Genomic DNA, 21,100 nt, shown 5'->3' with positions numbered 1-21,100 from the left:
AGCATAAATCCTACAAGGGTTTTCTACATCATCAAACAATATTAACTACCAATATTTTTGTTCGATCAGTAACATATTAATTGGTTTTGCTTGGTACAAATAAGAGTCTATTTTATGAATTGTTACATCACATAAAGAGCAAATAATTTTGTTTTATCCTAACTATCGAAGTCTTTCGTCACAAAAGCATTACCCTACCTTTTTTATTGTATCAATCTTTAAATAACTAACAAATAGTAGAAAGTTTTTGTCCATTTTTACACTATACTCAACCAATTAAGATTATCCACCAAACCAAACGGAACTAAAACGTCTTCGTTTACATGGGTTAATGACTTTTGTCATATGCATCCCCTATAACCATGATACATACATCATACATGATGCACTATGTAAAAAAGGACCTTGGTTTTTATTGGACCAAAAAGAACTAGACCAAGAAAAATAGCATTTCTTTTTCACCTGAAGATCTTGAACAAAGTCTAGGACAAAAGTTGTAAAATTATTCATGTTCTTGTCATTTCAGTGCATTTACCAGTACATAGTAACTAAAACATCATTATTTTAATTCAAGTTTTATATGATCACCACTTTGATTCTTTCATAAAAAGAAAGAAATGAAAGATTCTAAACAACCAAAGTCTTTGAGGCGATTTCATATACGTTTTCTGAGAGCCCATTAGAACACACAATCATCTCCAGCTGTGCCTGTTTTCCCAGTTTCATCAAGAATCAACAACAATACTTTCAATTTCTATTTTTTTCTTTTTTTGTTTATTAAAGCATATGATAATTAAAGATCAAGATTCGTTACCTTGGCAAGGTTTTGGCGGGTATCATCATATCGCTTCCATCTAGAAAAGGCTGAAACCATCCTAGACGCCACCTGGAACAAGACAAGGGTAAAATGGTAATTTCAACAACCCCAGAAGATTCGTATTGTAGAAGGGTTAGATACAAGAATGCAGCAATAGAAAGAAATGAAAGTAGATTGCAACATCTTGCATCCAGCCCTATTGTAAAATGCTTTACAAGGGTGTTTTAAAAATCTGATTTTGGTCTGACTCAAATGAAGAAAGATAAAGAAGGGTAATTAAGTCATTTTCACCTGAGGGTTCAGTTTGTCAAGCTGCACCACAAGGTCTCCCAAGAATTTGTAGCCTGAACCATCTTTAGCATGGAAGTTAACAGGTGATGCACAAAATCCTCCAATCAGTGAATGCACCTGTCCAAAATCAAAGTTCAAGAAAATACTTAATATATAATTAATATGTCAAATCCACATAAAAAGTCATTGCATTCCTACACGCCAACCAACAGGATCAAAGAATGTAATTACTCATTCCATTACCCTATCCATTCCATTCCTTCTATCATTCCATTTCATCCAACTAAACACACCATTAGTATGTTTTGACTTCTAAACCATTTGACCCATTTCTCTTTTTGCTTTTTTTTTTAATTCTACCTAATTGGCCCGTTATCATTCCTATATAAACTCAAGTCAACTCAATAAGACTAAAGTTGTGACCTTGTTGGGATTCCTTAGGTCAAATGCAGGATGATCCAAAAGTTTCTTAACATTCTCAACATTCCCAGGAATATCCGATGCAGATTGAAGCAAAAACCACTTGTTAACCACCTAAAAATCAAGAAAACAAAACAAACATATAAAAAAGATCCCTTTTTTTTTCTTTAATATATCCAAATTAAATTACATAAATCAACAATTTACCAAGTAATCATGCTGCCATTTGTCATAAAAGTCAGCCAAAGCATCTTCACGGGCTTTACCCGGTTTTTGAGCAATGGCTGCAAGAGCTGAGAATTGATCTGTCATATTTGTTGCACTTTTGTATTCATTCAACACAAGCTCATTGATTTCTTCATCTTCAAGAGACGCAAGATACCCTTTTTTTCCAAAAAAAAAAAGTCAAAATCAAAAACATCAACACTTGTCGATATAAAAAAAGGGTACTTAAGAGCAAAAATATAAATATACCAAGGGCAGTGTTCTTAAGAGCACGTCTTGCCATATTAACATGGTCAAACTCATACTTCCCTGAGCTCCTATTTTCTTTCACCTGTCAAAGTCAAACATGTCAACATTAATTCACACAATGTTTATATGTGGGGTGGGGTGGGTAGGAGGCATATTTTTTACCAGGTTTATGAATTCTTGCTTCAACTCCAAAGCAAGTTGTTTTCTAATAAAAGATTGAACAACATGAACAGCATCAGGGTCTGCTGCTTCCATCATGTCCATAATCTCACCTTCACCAGGGAGTGTTATTGTTTGTGCAATAAATTCCTAAATATAAATGAATTGATTTAGTGTTGAGTTACCTCAAATCTAGAAAACTACAAGAACTTCAAAAGAAACAATACCTTGTCTAGGCTCGAATCCAAAAGAATACATTTGATACCATGAACAAATTGTGGATCAAGAACCAATTTATTATCTTTTTGAAAGTTAACAACTTGGCTTAGCATCAGTTTCCTTGCCAATATTTGTCCAGCTTCCCAACTGACAATAATAATAATAATAACGGTTCAATGGCTAAATCAACAAAATGGTGAAAGTAATATTGTGTCTTTCTTACCGATTAAATAATAATAATAATAATAATAATAATAATAATAATAATAATAATAGTTTAATAAGAAAAACCTGAAAGTATAATGATGTAATAGAAAGAAATGAAAGTATAACACGCAAATATATGAAAGTAGATTGCCATTTATTACCGATTAAATTCATCTGAATCATGAGCAAGAAGGAAAAACAGATCGTTTTCTGTAAGATCAGAGTGTAGGTGAATAGGAGCACTATAACCCCTTAACAGTGATGGAATTGGTTTTTCAGCCACATCTGTGAATACAAATTCTTCTTTGGCCTAAATTTAAGACACGAAAAATGATTTAGTTAGTAGATGGATAACCTGTAAAAGTTTTTTTGGGGCCCTACGAAGTGTAAAATTACCTTTGTAACCCTGAGAACAGTAGTGTAGACAGGCTGACCACCAGATGTGATGGACACTAACTTCCCATCTTGATAGAAAGATGATAATGGCATATCTTTGCCACTCGAATCAAGAAGCCCCATAGCCACAGGAATGAACATTGCCTCTTTTGTGGGCTGACATGGCGTAGGTGGCACCGTTTGACTGAAAGAAAATAAAAATATAAATACAAGCTTTCTAAGATATTTTTTAGGAAAGTTATTATATTAGGAAAGTATAATTGATTTACAACTTTTTTCCCTATTTTTAAGAATCTGAATTAGACAGCCCACTTTTGTATCCAAGGTTATCGATAGCGATAGCGAGGAAATAGCAACAACCCACCTATACGCTACGTAGCGATAGCGATGAAATAGCGACAGCTATTTCATGTTTTGTGATTTCTTATAAAATTAAACACTATATTTACTTGCAACTATGCAGCAATCAAAAATAACATAGAACTAACAAGTACCAGTTCTATTAAGCTAACATTAAGTTCCAAAAGATGTTTACCATAAAAGATTGGTTAGTTTTAGACTCTAAAGTCTAAAATTAAGTTCTAATACCACAAAAGAATCGTTATTTTTAGACTCTAAAGTCTAAAACTATGTTTCAATACCACAAATCGATTTTGGTGAGGTGTGCTATTGTCGCTACTGTCGCAGAAGTGAGAAATAACCCGCCAAAATCGATTTTGGTGATTTTGGCGCCGATCATACAATCTTAGTCGATTAGAGGGGAAGACACGAAATTGACTGTACGATTGCCCGCCTAAACCTATTCCGAGCCTAATTGCTACGTTTCTTACCGATTTAAACAAAAAAAAAAAAAAAAAAAAAAAAATTTGCCGGACATCGCTACACACGCTATTGCCTCGCTACAGGCATCGTAACGACCCATCACAGCTACACTACGCTATTCGCTATAGCGAGTGTAGCGATCGCTATTAACAACCTTGTTTGTATCTAGCCCATTGTACTCATTTGTAGCCCATTTGTATTTTGTGGTATATATACTACATGAAAAGCATAATGCCATTTTATGGGAAAATGTTTTCATAACAAGTTGTAGATATTATGTAATATGATAAGTCGGACCAAGCCTTGTTTTCTTGTTTCATGTGTTGTTTTTATTTTTAATGAAAAAAAATTCAAGCATCGAATTACAGTTACGAATATAGCAACAATCTTTTCTAAGACATAAGATTTATTGTTGTTTTTAAAAAATCAATAAAAGATTTTTAAAAAAGTTCATAAAGCTCGTTAAAGCACTAATCTTGCTAGCTTTTTAAATAACCGGCTTACAAGCTACTTTTTGGTTTATCAAACATGTTAAACTAAAAAAGATTGAAAAAAAGCTAGTTGTGGCATGCCAAACATAACCTTAGTCACAGCTAGGATTTTTATGGGAGGGACAAAAATGTACTTTTGTCCCATTGACATCATCCCCACTCAAAGAAAAAACTTACCTAAACTTCAAAGAAAAGGTATGAGCTTCAACGTTGTAAGAAGATGTAACCTTCACAATAGGGGTACCAGCTTGTGAATACCTAAACACAAGTCATGATTGTTAACATAATAAATCTTTAAATAAAAACCATAAAAAATATATATATGGTAAAAAGTAAAATACCATAATAAGAAATTAGCAAAATCCACATTGTTAGCATCTCTCATAGCAGCAAAGAAATCTTCACAAGTTACTGCTTGTCCATCGTGCCTTTCAAAGTACAGATCTGTCCCCTAAAACAACAAACATTAATTCTACAACACAACTAAGTGCTAAAAGCAAAAAATAATAGTATACTTTCATTTGTTTCAGTATTATAGCATCCTACTTTTGTTTTTTCTATTATAGCATTGTACTTTGTAAGTAAAAAGACTTTCAAACTACAATGCTTTAATAGAAATAAATGAAAGTAGGATGCTAATTGAAGCACATTGCTATTTTCTACATTTAACCCCAAAAATTATCAGACTTGGTTCAGTCATTTAGCCATCTCTACTTACCTTCCGGAACCCTTCACTTTCTAATAAAGTTTTGTACATACGGACAACTTCAGCACCTTTTTGGTACACCTGTGAATATAAAATATATATACATAATAAAAAAAACAGAATTCAAGGTCTTTTTGTTTTTCATGTCAAAACAGAACAAATAGTAAACCAAGGGTGAGCATATCAGAAGCATACCGTTACTGTATAGAAATTGTCCATCTGGAGGAAAAAAGAAAAACAATTGAAAGTTTAGGGTAAATTTTGAAACTTTAATAGACAAAAGAGAGATTACAAAAACGGAAATAAGCTCCAGACCTTAATGTAAGAGTGAGGCCTAACAGGGTGAGCCATGGGTCCCGCATCCTAGAAAAGACAATGATCATTACATATCCAAAATCTGATAACAAAAAAAAAGAAAAAATAAAACAATATTTAATTGATGTCCAATTAGATTAAAGATACCAACCTGTGAAAATTGGTATATACGGAGCTTTGAAACATCACCAATTCTCTTAACTGTTCGACTGCCTAAATCAGATGAAAATTCCTACAAAACATGTTATAATCATTAAACACGTATTAATGATAAAAACATAATGATTTTTTTAAAAAAAAAAATCTGCAACAAGATCTTACTTGATCACGAAAAATGGTAAGACCTTCCTTCAAACTCAACTGGAACCAGTCACGACATGTCACTCTATAAAGATTTATAAAAAAATCAGAAAGATATTTCATGTTTTTTTTTGAATATGATCAATAAAAGTTTATATAAGCGAACCTGTTGCCAGTCCAGTTATGGAAGTACTGCAATATATAAAAAGGGTATATGTACACGTTATTATTTAAGCAATTAAAGAATATAAAACCTTTTTTTTAAAACACAAAATGAATTAAAAATCTCAAACCTCGTGACCAATACAACTCAAAATTGCAGCATAATCCGCATCTGAAGCCGTCTCCGGTGATGCCAAAATAAGCTTAGAATTGAAAATCTATTCAAGAATGAAAAAAAGATAAATAAAAAACATTTTTTATGCCGAAAAGAGATTAGTTATATAATTTACTACTAAATGTCTATACACATACATTCAAGCTCTTGTTTTCCATGGCTCCCCTGCCAATTTAAAACCACAAAAAAAATGTAAGTAAAGAAATTAAATCCGGATAACAAAACAAAATAAAAAGGGATTTTGCCTACAAGTTGAAATCAGGAACAACCACGATGTTGAAGAGATCAAGATCGTACTCTCGACCGAAAACCTAGAATAAGAGATGAAAAGACGAAAACACCCTTGAGTCAAGATGTTAAAAAAAGGTGGAAATGAGAGTAGGGAAGAAGAAAAACTAACATCTTCATCCCATTTCATGGCTGCTTTGAGAGAATACATGGCATGTTTGGTTTTTGGGAGATCTTGTGGTGGGGTCCATATTCTTAAAGCAACTTTTCGACCCGAGCATGTTATGAAAGTGTCATCTCTGCTCTCTAATTGACCTGCAACCAATGCAAAAAGATAACAAGGTTTCTTGAATGGATCCTCCCAAACAGCAAAATGCTTCCCACCCTGCAATCAAGAGCTTTTACTTCATGCAAAAAAAAAAAGAATGACTTAATTTGGTAAGATATATAAGAAGACAAGTTTCACCTCTAAATCTCCTTGATCAATGAGGTTTCCATTTGACAATAACACAGGGTAAAGTGACTTGTCAGCCTCAATACGAACAGTATATTTTGCCATAATATCAGGGCGATCCTGAAACCAAAATAATAATAATATTAATAAAATATAAAAAAGGGAGAAAGAATAACTAGAAAACAAATCAATATCAATAATCACTTGATATAAAGAACCTGAAAATAAGTTATCTTTCTGAAACCTTCCGCTTCACATTGCGTGCAGAAATTACCAGATGACTTGTAAAGACCCTACAATACAAAGTACAAACATTAATCAAATTTTAGCAAATCCCTAAAGAGAACAGAATTAAATACTAGTATCTTTTTTACCTCTAATGATGTGTTATGTTGTGGTGAGATTTCAGTAACAGTTTCCAAGGTAAAACTCCCACTTGGAGGTGCTTTGAGAATTAGATGCCGAGCATCTACATCATAATCTTCCTCCTGAAGTTTTAAAAAAAAATGTAAGCTTTAGCCTTGGGTGTTGTTTATTTCTTTTTTACTTAATGAACTTAATGTGGACATGACTTAATCTGGAAAAGAACGACTTAATAAAGAAGCTCAAGGAAATGAGGCTTTCAATATTAAGTACAACTTTTCAGAAATTCGTTGTATTTATCTTTTCGTAGCATTTCCAAAGTCTATCATCATTTTCTCAAATAAATAAATAAATAAACATCATTTATCAAGACAGGACTTAATGGGAAATCAAATGTAAACTTTAGTGTTCCATACCTTCAGTTCAATGGCATTAATCTTAACCGAAATCAGCTTGATATCAACCCCATCCAAAGCCAATGGAGCAGCGACACCTGTCAAAAGTCAAAACAACATCCATTCACTAAACAATCAAGAAAAGAATGTAACTTTGACTCTATTAAAGGTCTTTTCATTTAATTAATATATGTTATTAGAAGTTAATAGACTTATTTTGGAAAGAAAAAAGTGTATGTCAATGAAAATCACAAAGCATATATACCATCAACTCTAGGGACAACACTGATTTTTGCACACACAATTGTCTTTTCTTCACCCAATGAAAAGCTTAGATCCACCTGAATTAACAATTCATTAACAAAAAGACCATAAAGATGCAAACTTTAAAAAAAAAAATAACATGCATTTTAGTTGAACAAAGTACAAACCGTATCAAAGTAGTAATCTGGTAATTTGTAATCTTTTAGGAAAATCTCTTTAGGACCCTCCATTTTCGATTCTTCAACTGATTTTGACAAGGATCCGGTTGCACAGATGACAGAACAAGCGAATCTCCTACTCGTTTAATTAGTTCTCTAAATATCAAACATGAATTATTTATTAAAAAAATGTACTCATTTAATAACAAGAATCTTATGAGTTATGACTTATTTTATGTGGAGTCCTAGATCATATATAGTATATACAGGGTCAGTCCAAACAAATATTGGGCCCGGGGAGAGAAGAAAAAAAGGGTCCCAAATATCTCAATGCCAAATATAATAAAATTTTGAAAAAAAATATCATTTATAATAATAATCAATAATATCATCCAAACCAGAAATATAGTCATAGTATTTACAAAAACACCACCAATATTTACAAAAGACAATAAATTTCTAGCTTTATTAGATACAAAAATAACAAGATCAATTTAATCTAACATTTTTTTTCTCTATACATAATATTGCCAATATCTTTCTCTATCCATATATACATAACTTTCACCTAAAGTAATTCTTCAATAACTTTAGCTAGCTTTGAACAACTTCAAGGTAAACTTCTCTCTATAGATGCCTATTGACCTTAGGTAATTTTAAGTTCTTGAAAACTTCTAACTTCTTTAAACTTCTTTATACAGTTGTAGAGATGCCTCTACAAATGCAAGCTGTCAAATAAAACCACTATGTAACAAAAGTCATAAAAATGATAACTAAACTAAAATAAAAAATCTGATAAACAACTCCTCAAATTACAATATTAGCTTGTTAGGTGAAATATATGATACTGAGAAGTGGAACTCTGAAAGAATAAAGTCATAATAAAAACAGTAGAAAAATTGGAAGATAAAACTTTTCTTTAGATAATTATATACAAATATCTAGAAACATAATACCTGATTGAGTGGAAATTCTTAAACCTAAAACATTGATTATCAAAATTTTCTGAATAAGTCGACTTCAGAAATCTGAGAAACAAAAAATCTGATAACATAGAATGAGAAGCAAAAATCAGGAAAAAAAAAATCTGATACACAAACCTATAAGCTTTCAGAAACGAAAAATCTAAAAGAAAAATCATACCTTCTTAAATTCTTATCTGATATCACGCAAGTCGCAAAGATTCGAAATCAGCATAGAGAATCGAGAGTACGAATCATAATGAAAATGCGTGAGTTTGTGAGAAATAGGGGTTAGAAGCGGGGAAGTCGATTGTGACTGTAAGAGAGAACAGAGCGAGTTGGAAAGATGCGTGCGATTCATTTGATTAATTCTTGAATCCCCTTATCAGAGGTATGTCGATTCACGACGTCGAGGTGGAGATGTCGATTTAGTTATCAAGTATGTCGATTCGATTAATAATTCATAAGGCGCCCTGATTAGCTAATTCTTGCCTCCTTCGGTCTTTTCCTCCACAGACGCATTCAAATAGAAGCAGATAATTGTTTTTTTTTCTTTTTGCTAAATTGAGTTTGGACAACATTGGCCCCTAATAACATGTACATAAATTAAATTTATATATATACTATACATACCTAGAAATTTTAGGCCTCTTAGAGGTGTGGGTCCTGTACGGTTGTCCGAATCGCTCACTGTCTGGACCGACCTACATATATATAAAGATAGATGAGACTTCTAGCTTATGTGGGGCGCTAATAGAAGAAAAGATAAATATAGTCCCTCTACTATCAATATGTACAATGTAAGATAAATATAATCCCTCTACTATCAATATGTACAATGTAGGCTAATAGTAATATTAAACTAGTTATGTGTAAAGACTAACAGATGAGTAACGGTATGGGAATCGGCAACTTTTGTGTATATTTTGCAAAACAAAATACAATTACTGTAACGACCCAAAAATCAGAGATAAAAATTTCATTTTTATTATAGCTAAAACATTAATACCATTTATTCCAAACATGTCAAATCCTCATTAAGTAAAACATTTATCAGAGTTCGTCCCAAAATCATTCATTGCGGAATCATAGGTGTGTGCACTGCGATCAATCCGAGCTCTTCTTTTCCAAAACCATGATACCTGAAACCATAAACAAAACTATAAGCACGAAGCTTAGTGAGTTCCCCAGAGCATACCCCACACAATCCACATAACCACATAATCCATATCAGCTATAACAGCTACATAAACTATAACAATCGCATAAGCATGCATATACACATATAAAGATGTCATGGAAACCCTCCAAGGTCTTATTCACATACTCACATAAATCATATCAACTACACAAGCCATACATATAAACATATAGGGAAGCCATGGAAACCCTCCAAGGTCTTACACCGGGTGCCACTGGAACCCTCACGTGGTCTTAGCCCACTGCCATGGGAACCCCTGCATGGTCTTAACTAGGAAAGCCATGGGAACCCCCACATGGTCTTATTTCACTGCCATGGGAACCCCTACATGGTCTTAGCCTGGGATGCCATGGGAACCCCCACATGGTCTTATATCCCACTGCCTCGGGAACCCCCCGAGGTCTTCCATGCAAGCAGCACAGAGTCAACTAGCACACCGCATATCACAGAAATATCTAGCATACCACATATCACATAATAGCTAGCATACCGCATAACACATATAACTAATTGCCATGGGAACCCCCACATGGTCTTAGTCTACTGCCTCGGGAACCCCCCCCCCCCCCCCCCCCCGAGGTCTTCTATGCAAATGTCATATTAACATAACACATATTCAGCTAGCATATCACATATCATAAAATGGGTCGGCCTTGGTGCCTTAGACCCATTGGTATGGTGAGGAGACTCACATCTCAACTGCTGAACTGATAAGCTGAAATCAGACATATCCCACACGCTACTCCTTCTCAACTGCCCATAATCATCAGGTGATTAGCTTAACACAATCCCATAAATACCCTCAGGTCAACTCTGGTCAAAGTCTATGTCTGTAGTCAAGTTCAACAATCCATATTCACCTTGACTCATCGAGTGCAATTAGCCGCTCGTAGGGTCCCTTGCTTAACTCGTCAACTCGTCGAGTCACCCGAGAGACTCGTCGAGTTCCTTGATGTTTACAGCCGTAAACTCCCAACCGTACACTCTTGACCGTGAACCCTTGGTCGTAAACCCTTGGCCGTGAACGAGAAAACCCCCTCGACTCGCCGAGTCTCTAGCACGACTCGCCGAGTCCCCTTAGTCCATTATGTTTACGGCCTTTTTCAGTGGGACTCAAGGTCCCAAACTTCAGATCTATCCTCTACCAGTGATAATACCACGTAAAGTTGCCAACTTTACGTTCATACTAAGTCTCATAATGCCAAAACCACATCAACAAGCTTCTTACAAGTTCCAATGCATGAATAAGAATTGGGGTGCACCAAGAAGACAACTTTATGACATTTGGGACCTAAGAAGATCCAGATCTGGAACCATATCCATGTGATAGGTCCAGATCCAAACTTGGTCCCATTTTCCCCCAATAATGACCATAATCATCCAAATGGAGATCTAAGACTTCAAGGCTTGAGATGACGAACTAATACCTCAGAAAAGTGCCCAAAACGAAGTAGATGTTGGATCTGATGTTTCTCCCTTGCTCCTTCTTCCTTCAACTTGAAGTCCTTCCCAAGATTCACCAATTTATCTCATTAAAGCTCTCACTTCTCTCACAAGAGGGTGTGCGGCCGTGAACAACTTCTAGGGTGCAAATGGGAGGCTATGGAGGCTGTTAATAATGTTTATATAGGGGGCAAACCCTAAAATTGGGATTTTCCTTAAACAGCCCTGACTCGCCGAGTCGGCCTTCCGAATCGCCGAGTCTCTCCCAACCCGTGTCCAAAATACCTCGACCCTACTCGACCCGTGTCCAAAATACCTCGACCCTACTCGACGAGTTGGACTCCCAACTCGCCGAGTCCATGCATAACATTTCCCCCAAATGGTACTTTCTAACTGATACTCGAAACAGACGTTACAATTACGCCATGAAAACGGAGAAAGATTATTTAATTATTATTGATGCGAACCTGTGACTTATGATAATATATGTATTTAGAGATGGTGTTTGAGCATTTTACTAATGGGATATGACACATAGGTTGAAGCTACAATGTTTTCAATAAAAAAAATGTAAACCTTGCGTGAAACGTTTTAAAAATCATTAAAATATAGGTCGAGAAAATAAGCACGAAAACATAAAAAAAAATAATAATAAATAAATAAATAAATAAATACGTCGAAACGTAGACAAACTCAAAGGTTTCTGGTGTCTTTGTCCTCTCCGGTCACCTTCTTCGGCAACTCTCTGGTCACCTTCTCCGGTGAAACATGAATATTCCGACGAGTTCTTGGCAAAGGTCGCACAAATATGAAGCAATTCATGTCGGGTAAGAGAGTTTTAATGAAATTTTTACACATACACAAACACAAAAATTTGATTCAAACTCGAAATCAGAAAATCAAAACACCTAAAATCTAGGGTCTGTTCGTTCTTGAAGCTCCTACCTATAATTAGGTAAGAGAATTTTAGATGTGTGAATTTTAGATGTATGTTGTGTGGAACAAATCGATTTCAAACCCTTTGATTTCAAGGGTTTCGTTTCTGGGTTTTCAAAAACAAAGAAGAAACCCTTCGATTTGTGTGGAGTGTTTTCTTCATATGTGTTCTTTAAATCTGGTAACAATATGTAGAAAATGTTCTTCGTTAAGATCGATTTTGAGTCTCGATTTTGCCATCTTGTTCAAATGAAAACCCTAGAAAACGATTTCAGTTTTTGATTTCTCACACACAAACAAGATTTCAGTTTTTAGTTTTCGCGTTTCTGGGTTTTCAAAAACAAAGAAGAAACCATTTATTTCTCCATTAACAAGAACAATGAAGCTTCCATTTGCGATTTTCGACCTCGATCTTGGATTTTGAAGCTCGATTTTGGATATGAAGTGTGTTCTTCGTGTATGTTCTTCAAATCTGAACACTATATGTCAAAAATGTTCATCGTTAAGCTTGATTTTGAGGCTCGATTTTGCCATCTTGTTCATGAAAACCCTAAAAAATGATTTTAGTTTTTGCTTTTTCACACACAAACACGATTTCAGTTTTCAATTTTCAAAGATTTCAGATTTGACAAACAATAACACATATTTGATTTGCCAAGAACTCGTCGGAATATTCATGTTTCATCGGAGAAGGTGACCGGAGAGTTTCCGGAGAGAACATAGTAACCAGAAACCTTGAGTAACAGGTGATAGCCGGTCAAAAGGGTTATTGTGAACACAACCAATAAGTTCGATGGTATATTGGATACAAAAAAAAGGACTAAGGCTATGTTTGGCGTACAAGCTGAAAAACTAGTTGTTAGCTGAAAAGCTAGTTGATAGCTGAAAAATTAGTTGTTAAATAAAAAGCTAGCTGATAATTGAAAACTTATCTGATAAAATATAACCTTTGGTAAAACTAGCTGAAAAGCTAGCTGAAATATATAAAATTACATAAAATGACATGTAAGAGTATGTGTTTATATAATTAATTAATGGGTGTATTTGAAATTTTTTTAAAAAAACTCCTAAAAAACTAGTCTAAGTAGCTTTTCAAAAAGCTAGCTTATAAGCCACTTTTTGGCTTACCAAACACGACAACATAAAAAGGCTCAAAAAAATAAGCTAGCTATCAACTAGTTTTGCCCAACACATCCTTATCGACAATAAATTTTCTATCAACTAAATGTAATAATAATTATTTTATAGTTAATATAAATGACATAAATATTTTCAATAACATATAATTACCAAAAATGATTACCAAAAGTTTAATTGTATAATTTTATTCCGAGCAACGTATGAATATTCATCTAGTATTTATATATACATTTATAGGTTTTTATGATAAAAACGTTATAAGTTATAAACTGTTATTTATAACGTCATTAATACTCTTTTTATATAAAAATGATATCAATATCATTTTTATGGCAAAATATATAATTTTCTTATTAAGTTATAAGCGTAGAAAATCTATATAAAATTTAATACACTATATAACTTCAAATACACAAAAATTCTATTTTGTGATAAATACTTTGCTGTATATTATTCATTTGGAAGAATACCAACTTGTATATAAATATACCTTTATGTAAAAATCCATTTTTACAGAAAACAAAAAGTTTCATTATATACTCAAAATCACTTAAGTACTCTTTTTCATGCATGCAAAAACTACATACGGGTTTTGAAGTAAATGAGCAACTATTGACTCTTTCTCTTACTTGTAATCAACTAATGACTCAAGTAGATGTAATAATGCAGCCAATCTCACCTTTTTCCTTTCTGTTTCTCTAGTTGACACCTATGGAATTCAAACTCAAGTTTGCTTGACTTAATGGTTAAAGACAAGAAGAAAGGAGTCATTGTGGAGGAGCCCAAGTGCAACCATTGTGGAAAAATGAAGCAAGAAGAAATTATGGGACTCTCCCATGCATTAAATGCAAAAGAAAAAGACAAAGATGGCTTAATCATTTATATTAACTACTAGTTTATAAATTTCCTCTTGAGTTTTATATATTTATTAAGATCTCCATAAATTATGTGTCTTAATTCACAATCGCTGTTTCCTTTTATGAATTTTTGAATGTATATATATCATTTCCGGCATGCATAAAACGAACAAGAAAAAAAGGCTTAATCAATTAAGCACTTAAAAATTGACTTAATCTCAATGCTGAAAAGGAACACACATCCTCTGTCACATTTTGCAGAGGAAACCTTTCATGTTTTTCTCATCAGGATGACAATGGTTGGGAAGAACACTAACTAATGTCTCACCTTAAGGATTGTAGAAGCCCTATAAAGCTCTTCCTTTCTAACGTCACCAATACCATCCACATTACCTGCAAACCAAATTGAGGGTAGTAAAGAGAAATGAGTGAATCTAAGAAAGTAAACCAGAGGCTACAATCTTTCATTTGATGCCTCATCATCATGAGTCCCTAAACTACAATCACATAGTCCATCAATCATCCTGATATTCGTGCCCAAATTACATAATTTCCCCCAAATAGAAACATTGAAAACACCATTAAAAGAGTAGAAATGTCTTAATCTCATCCACAAATGCTTCACACTCAATTCGTACAAAAAAAAACTAACATTTTCTTCTAAAGCCGATTCACACTCAATTCGTATTGATCCCCGAACTTATTTTTTTGGCTTTATAGGGGCACAATGTGAGTTTTTGGTCTAAAAGGTCACTGAACCGACTATTACAGGTTGACAAGGACTAAAAGAGCAGGTCATATCCTAGTTTAGGGACCCATAAAGCCCGACAAAAACTTTAGGGACTCAACGGGTAAACCCTATAAATTTTATAGGGCATTTGTATCGTTTCCCCATAACATATATAAAGTAATACAAATAGCCAATCACAACAACCCTTCATATTTTCTTTTTCCTCTCTCCTCCATAGCAACTTCTTTTTAACACTCTCTTTAGCACAAGGTAAGGAGTGGTGTAGCATCCTTAACACCTCCATTAACACCTTCTTTAGCACCTCTCACTCCCTATATCCTAATCAAATACAGAAGGAGGCGACAAATAACACCACAATGTGTTCTTGTATGTCTTAATGGTTATTAATGGTGTTAAGAATCCCATCGTCATTGTACCAATGTGTATTATGGGAAGCCTTTGGTTTAGAATTGGTATGGATTAAGTATATTAAAAACCTAAAGTGGTATTATGTTTGTAACATCTGTTCCAGGTATTATTTAATTTAATTAAGATTTAGGGTTTCGGTGTGTGGACTTGGCGAGTTGGGAGTCCAACTCGTCGAGTAGAGGGCATTTCAAGGACGCGGAATCTACACCCTACTCGACGAGTTGGAAGGCCGACTCGACAAGTAGGCGCTGTAATGATAAAACCCTAATTTTAGGGTTTGCACCCTATATAATCTCCTTATGAGCCTTGAGGCTGACCTCCCATCAGCCTCCAAACCCTAAGAATGTTTGTGCTAACCCTAATCCCCATTCTCTTCCATTTTGTGAGTTAGAGTGACCTTTGAAGCTTAAGAAGAAGGAGATAGTGAGAAGATCCAACAAACCAAGCACCCATCCTTGAGCTTAATCATCTTGTGGACTGTTGTAAGTCTTCAAGACTCGATTTTTATTAAAGAATATGGCTAGATCTTGTGTTTACCCTTCATTTCCTACCCTTTCTTGTTGAATGCATGCATGGGATTCATAAAGTTTGCAACTTTATGAATCTCCAGAGAAAAATGGTCCCAAGGTGGGCTAGATCTGGTCTTTGGTTGAGCAAGGACCCCATGCAAGGGTTTTAGGGCATGTTTCCCTCTTTTGGCCATTTTGGATCTAGGGACATGTATTGGACATGCATGTCCATAAAGCCTCCATCTTTGGAACGTTTTGAGGAATAGAAACCTTTCTGGGAAGGAGGGATTTCAGATCCCTAGGGTTTTGGACCATATGGCAAAGCCTTGGAACTTTCCAACCTTTGTTAAGGGCCTTGGAGAATTTGGAACTGTTCTAGAGGGTAAAGTTGGAAACTTTATCCTTCTAGACACCTTAGGGTTTTAGATCTAAGCCCTAGAGTCCCTGGATTCGGTGTATCATCACAACAAGCAAAAGGAAGGGGGACTTGACGAGTTGCTCTAGGAACTCGACGAGTCGGGTTGGGTTTCCCCGCCTTCTAGATATCAAGTGAACTCGGCGAGTTGATGAAACAACTCGGCAAGTTGGCTAGGGTTTGACCAGGTCTTCTTGACTTGGTAGGAACTCGACGAGTTGCTAGATGCACTCGACGAGTTGAGGTCAACATGGAATGTTGACTTCGACTTTGACCAAGGTGGACCAGGGTTGACTTTGAGGGTAATTGTGGGGTTTTGACAAGTCTGTCTTATGATGCTCGTATGAAGTTGAGTTGGAGCAGCAGGTGGGACATATCTGATTCTAGTTTATCAGCACAACATTCGTGAGAGGTGAGTCTCCTCACCATACCAATGGGTCTAAGGCACCAAGGCCGGCCCATTATATGATGTGTAGTATCCTAGCTGAGTTTGTATTATGTGACATGATAGTTGGTATGAGCTAGGAAGTATGTTATTGGTATATGTGGTATGTTGTATGGAAGACCATGGGAGAGCCCATGACACTTGGATGTAAGACCATGTGGAGAGCCCATGGCTTTCCTATCAAAGACCATGGGAGAGCCCATGGCACTTAGGTGTAAGACCATGCGGAGAGCCCATGGCATCCTGGAGTAAGACCCTGGGGACGAGCCCACGGCATCCCTATCTGTTGTATGCATGGCTTATGTGATATGTGTAGCTGTTATAGCTAGTATGATATGTTGTATGTGATTTGTGTGTGGGTATGCTCTGGGGAACTCACTAAGCATTAGCTTACAGTTTGTGGATTTGTTTCAGGTACATCTGAGCCCAAGGGCAAGGGCAAGGCTTGATGGCGCGGCGTGCACTCTCTCACCAACATTTTCTGGGACACTCTGATGTTTTTAAATAAAGTTGTAACGAATGTGGATTTGAAAATAATTGTTTTGGGATTTCATGGTTTATGGAAATGGTTTGATTAATTAAAAATAAAAATTTCTTTTGAAAATTTGGGTCGTTACAATGTTGTATAGAACGTGGTGCGTACATGTGTAGTACGCGACGCGTACCATAAGTTCATTGTCCAAAAATAGGAAGTCGCTTCGAAACGCAACACGTCCCATGTCCATACGCGACGCGTAAACACATTTTATTAAGGGGCATTTTTAGTTCGTGTGGTTTGACTCCTCCATTTGACCGATTTCAATTGCATTACTCCTAGTTAGATAAATAACAAATAATTGGAGAGTTTGGGAGTATTCCGAAACTAGGGGTATTATAGTCATTTTTAGTAATATGTCTTGTATTGTATAAGTAGAGTTTAAGGTGGACTTTCATTGATGAAATGAGTGACCTGGAAAGTTTTGGACTAAAGTGAGTTACTGAGAGTACATATGCATATACCTTAGTTTATGTGTTTTGATGAGTTTTTTTTTTATAGTTTTCATTATATGATATTATATGTAAACCTTGATTGCAATATGGATTATATGTGTTATAACACCAAGATGTTTCGGTAAGCATTTCCATTCTTTAAATCCCTTATTCCAATATTAAGTAAGATTTATATTGTGACAAAATGGTTATATAATATATAAGAAATATTATAAATGTTTGAAAAATAATAAAATGAATATTATGATTACAAATAATATTTGAGTTAATATTATAAGAGAATACATGATATTAGCTAATATTATGAATTTTAATTAATTAAAAATAGTTTAAAATGACATTAAATTACCATAAGGGTTTCAAATGTAATAAACATAATATTATAAGAGAATACACTTAATAAAAAAACTCATGGAAACAAGATTTTTGGGGCCAAGATCATCTTGTGGACTTACTATGACTCAATCTCCAATGAAAATTTGACTATTCTGAAAAATCTCTATATTTTTTTGTCCTGATTTCACAAACACCAAACTTTTTCATCCATTGATTGGAGATTGATTCATAACAACTCCATAAGATGATCTTGGCCCCAAAAATCTCATTTCCATGATTTTTTTTATTAAGTACTTATTATGTCGAGTTAAAAATTCAAGATGGGGAGATGTCTTAGTCACTTTTTGGTCTCTAATGCTCCAAATATAGCACCGTAGCATTATTTATAAACATCCCTTTAGTCATACCGTAGAGTTACTTGTGTATTGGTGGAGTATTAGATCCATTAATGCTCTATTTCTACTAAATTCCGAGTGTAGATTTTGAGAGTAAACATAGAGAAATTGATGAGTTAGAGCCAAGATATCTGCGAGAGACTTAGGCACTTAATTTTGAATAAGTATACCTACATTTATGGAGTTTTGTAGTCGACTGAAGTGAATAAAAACACAAAGAGACGTTTTTGAGAGATAAAATATACAGAGAGATAAAAGCAAAAAAAAAAAAGATAGAAAAGAAAAAGTAAATGAAGTTCTTAAATGCTTGGGTTATGAAGCTTCAAACTTCTATGATTTTAACATCATAACGTAAGTTTATGAATAAAGTCATCTCTTCAATTCTTGTTGTTTTGGATACAAGAATCAAACTCATATTGAAAATATGTTTGATTTTCGATATAGAATTTATCAAGTATTCAATAATCATCAAAGTCATGTTCTAACTGGATTTTATTATATCGGACAGGTACTAAACTTACTTTTATGTTTTTAGTTCAAGTACGGATGTATAATACCTTATGGTAGCTTCATACTTGCTCAAACACTTTCGTATGATCAAAACCTAAAAACTAACATTTTAGTTAGTTTATGACCATTATACTTTGTTTTGATTTCCTACAAAGTATCTTATACTGAATTGTAAATGTATAAATATGCTTATGTTATTCCATGAAAGAACACATACATACATGTTGTCGCTAAAAGACCAAAAATAATAATACACTAAAACCGTCATTAAACCCTAAAAATGAGAAAATAATATATACACAATATATTATATGATATTGATGTTTTAAAGCATATTACATATAGTTACTTATATAAAATTTGAAATGGTTTGGGGTTGAATTAGTTTTATAAAACCTAAAATATCAAATTTCAGTTTTGTGTGTGTTTTTTAAAATGTATTAGAGTATGTTGTGTATAAATGGTTTATGTGAGATTTGTAAAAGTATTTTTGTATAAATGAATTTCATACAGTAAGAAATAGTAACATATTAGTTCAAGTTCATATGGTGATGAAAATCAAACCAAACCAAAGTATAGTACGGTTTTTATACTTTTAACGACACTTTGAATGTATTTTATGTATAAATGTTTTGGGAGTGTTATGTATAAGTATTTATATATCAAAATGAAGTTTATACAGAATGAAATACTTACATATGAGTTTGGGTTAATATGAATGAAGTAAATAACTCAAAATATGATTTTCCTATACATACACATATTTTTAAGACGTATCGAAACACTCTACAAATGAGTTGGGTATTTATGAAATAAATACATATTTTTTCTGTAAAAATGTGTAAAACCCGAGTTCTGATTGTGTTTTTCATTCTTTGATTAGTGTTTTTAAAGCCCAAGGAAAGGTAGAATTAAGGAGCGAAGCATGAAGGAATTAATCGCAAAGGAAGCTGAGTTTGGACTGAGGCGTAGAGCGCCCCTATAGTTTGGGCTTAGGCTTTAGGCCTCGGGATTTGGGCCTATTTAAGAGCACTAACCCTAAGGTTTCATCATTTTCACCCCGTCTTCTCTAGAACGCCTCTAATGAAACCTTAGCCTCTGTTGGAGTGTTTGGAGTTCATCATCTCCCCTAAATCCATTTTGGTGCTCATTTGGTGATTCTTTGTGCACTAGAGTGAAGGAAACAAAAAAGATTGATCAATGAAGCTTTGTATTTGAAGTATTCAACCTTCTTATCAATTATGACCCTTTGTAAGTCATAAATATCTAAACTTTATTGCATTTCATCCATAGATCAAAGAGTTGGTTGGGTTTTTTGGTCCTTTTTAGCACGTTTTGGTCCCTTGGTTTTACTCCATGAAGTTTGAAGAACTCCAGAGCTTGAGGATGATGTTTGGATCCAAATATGAGATATGAGCTTTTGGTGGAGTAAAGAGTGCATGAAAGAGTTCTTTTTGCTCCATGCATGAAGAAAAGTGAGTTTTTGGACTTTTCATAATCTAAGGTTTTAGATCTTGGTTGTTTGGAGCATCCTAATGATAAAGATGGAAACTTTATCCATTTAGACACTTGTGGGAATCAGATTGGAAGTTAGATCAACTATTGTCTTTTTTTTTATCATGTTGTTAGCGCCATATATTTAGTTTCAAACCCTATACAGCACCAACGTACCACTATGTGTAAAAATAAAATAAAATGGCAATGCAAAAATATGATATGCATGGTATGACTACCACCAGTCTTAAATATAACATCTAGTAAAAGGTTTTGTACATTTTTACAATATCTATATAGTTTTCACCTAGGCATGAGCAAACGGACCGAACCGACCAGAACCGGCCCGACCCGGGAACCGGCTTCGGCCAAAATCAAGAACTGAACCGGCCCGGTGGTTCTACCGGTTTCGGTTCCGGTTTTTGCTGGGTTTTCGATTTTGGAACCGGTCTGGTTTGACACGCTTCCTTGCGGGGCTTGTAACGCATTCAA

At 34.4% G+C, this 21,100-nt stretch overlaps 1 protein-coding gene across 1 annotated transcript; it reads right to left on the bottom strand.

Annotated features, from left to right (window-relative positions):
• Positions 1-494: 494 nt before the first annotated feature.
• On the bottom strand, positions 495-9,348 carry LOC145118776 (puromycin-sensitive aminopeptidase-like). The gene is made up of 30 exons (XM_079054450.1): positions 8,960-9,348; positions 8,773-8,860; positions 7,826-7,972; positions 7,660-7,735; positions 7,416-7,492; positions 7,011-7,124; positions 6,855-6,929; positions 6,649-6,756; positions 6,355-6,567; positions 6,204-6,265; positions 6,092-6,119; positions 5,911-5,997; positions 5,784-5,809; positions 5,639-5,702; positions 5,469-5,549; positions 5,318-5,365; positions 5,198-5,221; positions 5,015-5,083; positions 4,638-4,747; positions 4,474-4,554; positions 2,984-3,167; positions 2,749-2,897; positions 2,389-2,527; positions 2,165-2,311; positions 2,003-2,084; positions 1,736-1,911; positions 1,532-1,642; positions 1,109-1,225; positions 815-886; positions 495-708 (listed from the first exon to the last, which is right to left on the bottom strand). Exons 3-30 carry the CDS (start codon positions 7,886-7,888, stop codon positions 628-630), a joined length of 2,664 nt encoding a protein of 887 aa, XP_078910576.1. The 5' UTR covers positions 7,889-7,972; positions 8,773-8,860; positions 8,960-9,348; the 3' UTR covers positions 495-627.
• Between the last annotated feature and the right edge of the window lie 11,752 nt (positions 9,349-21,100).

Source organism: Lactuca virosa, chromosome 6 (assembly GCF_052849685.1).
Source record: "Lactuca virosa cultivar CGN04683 chromosome 6, Lactuca_virosa_CGN04683_v6, whole genome shotgun sequence".
Taxonomy (NCBI): Eukaryota; Viridiplantae; Streptophyta; class Magnoliopsida; order Asterales; family Asteraceae; genus Lactuca; species Lactuca virosa.
The sequence above is the reverse complement of the archived record's forward strand: the minus strand, read 5'-3'. Positions and strand labels throughout refer to the sequence as shown.

Coding starts and splice junctions, on each gene's coding strand:
- LOC145118776 (XM_079054450.1), bottom strand. CDS start 7,888: ATGGAGGGTCCTAAAGAGATTTTCCTAAAAGATTACAAATTACCAGAT. Junction 7,125..7,415: donor TTAATGCCATTGAACTGAAG/GTATGGAACACT, acceptor TTAAAACTTCAG/GAGGAAGATTATGATGTAGA. Junction 6,757..6,854: donor GAAAGATAACTTATTTTCAG/GTTCTTTATATC, acceptor TTTTGGTTTCAG/GATCGCCCTGATATTATGGC.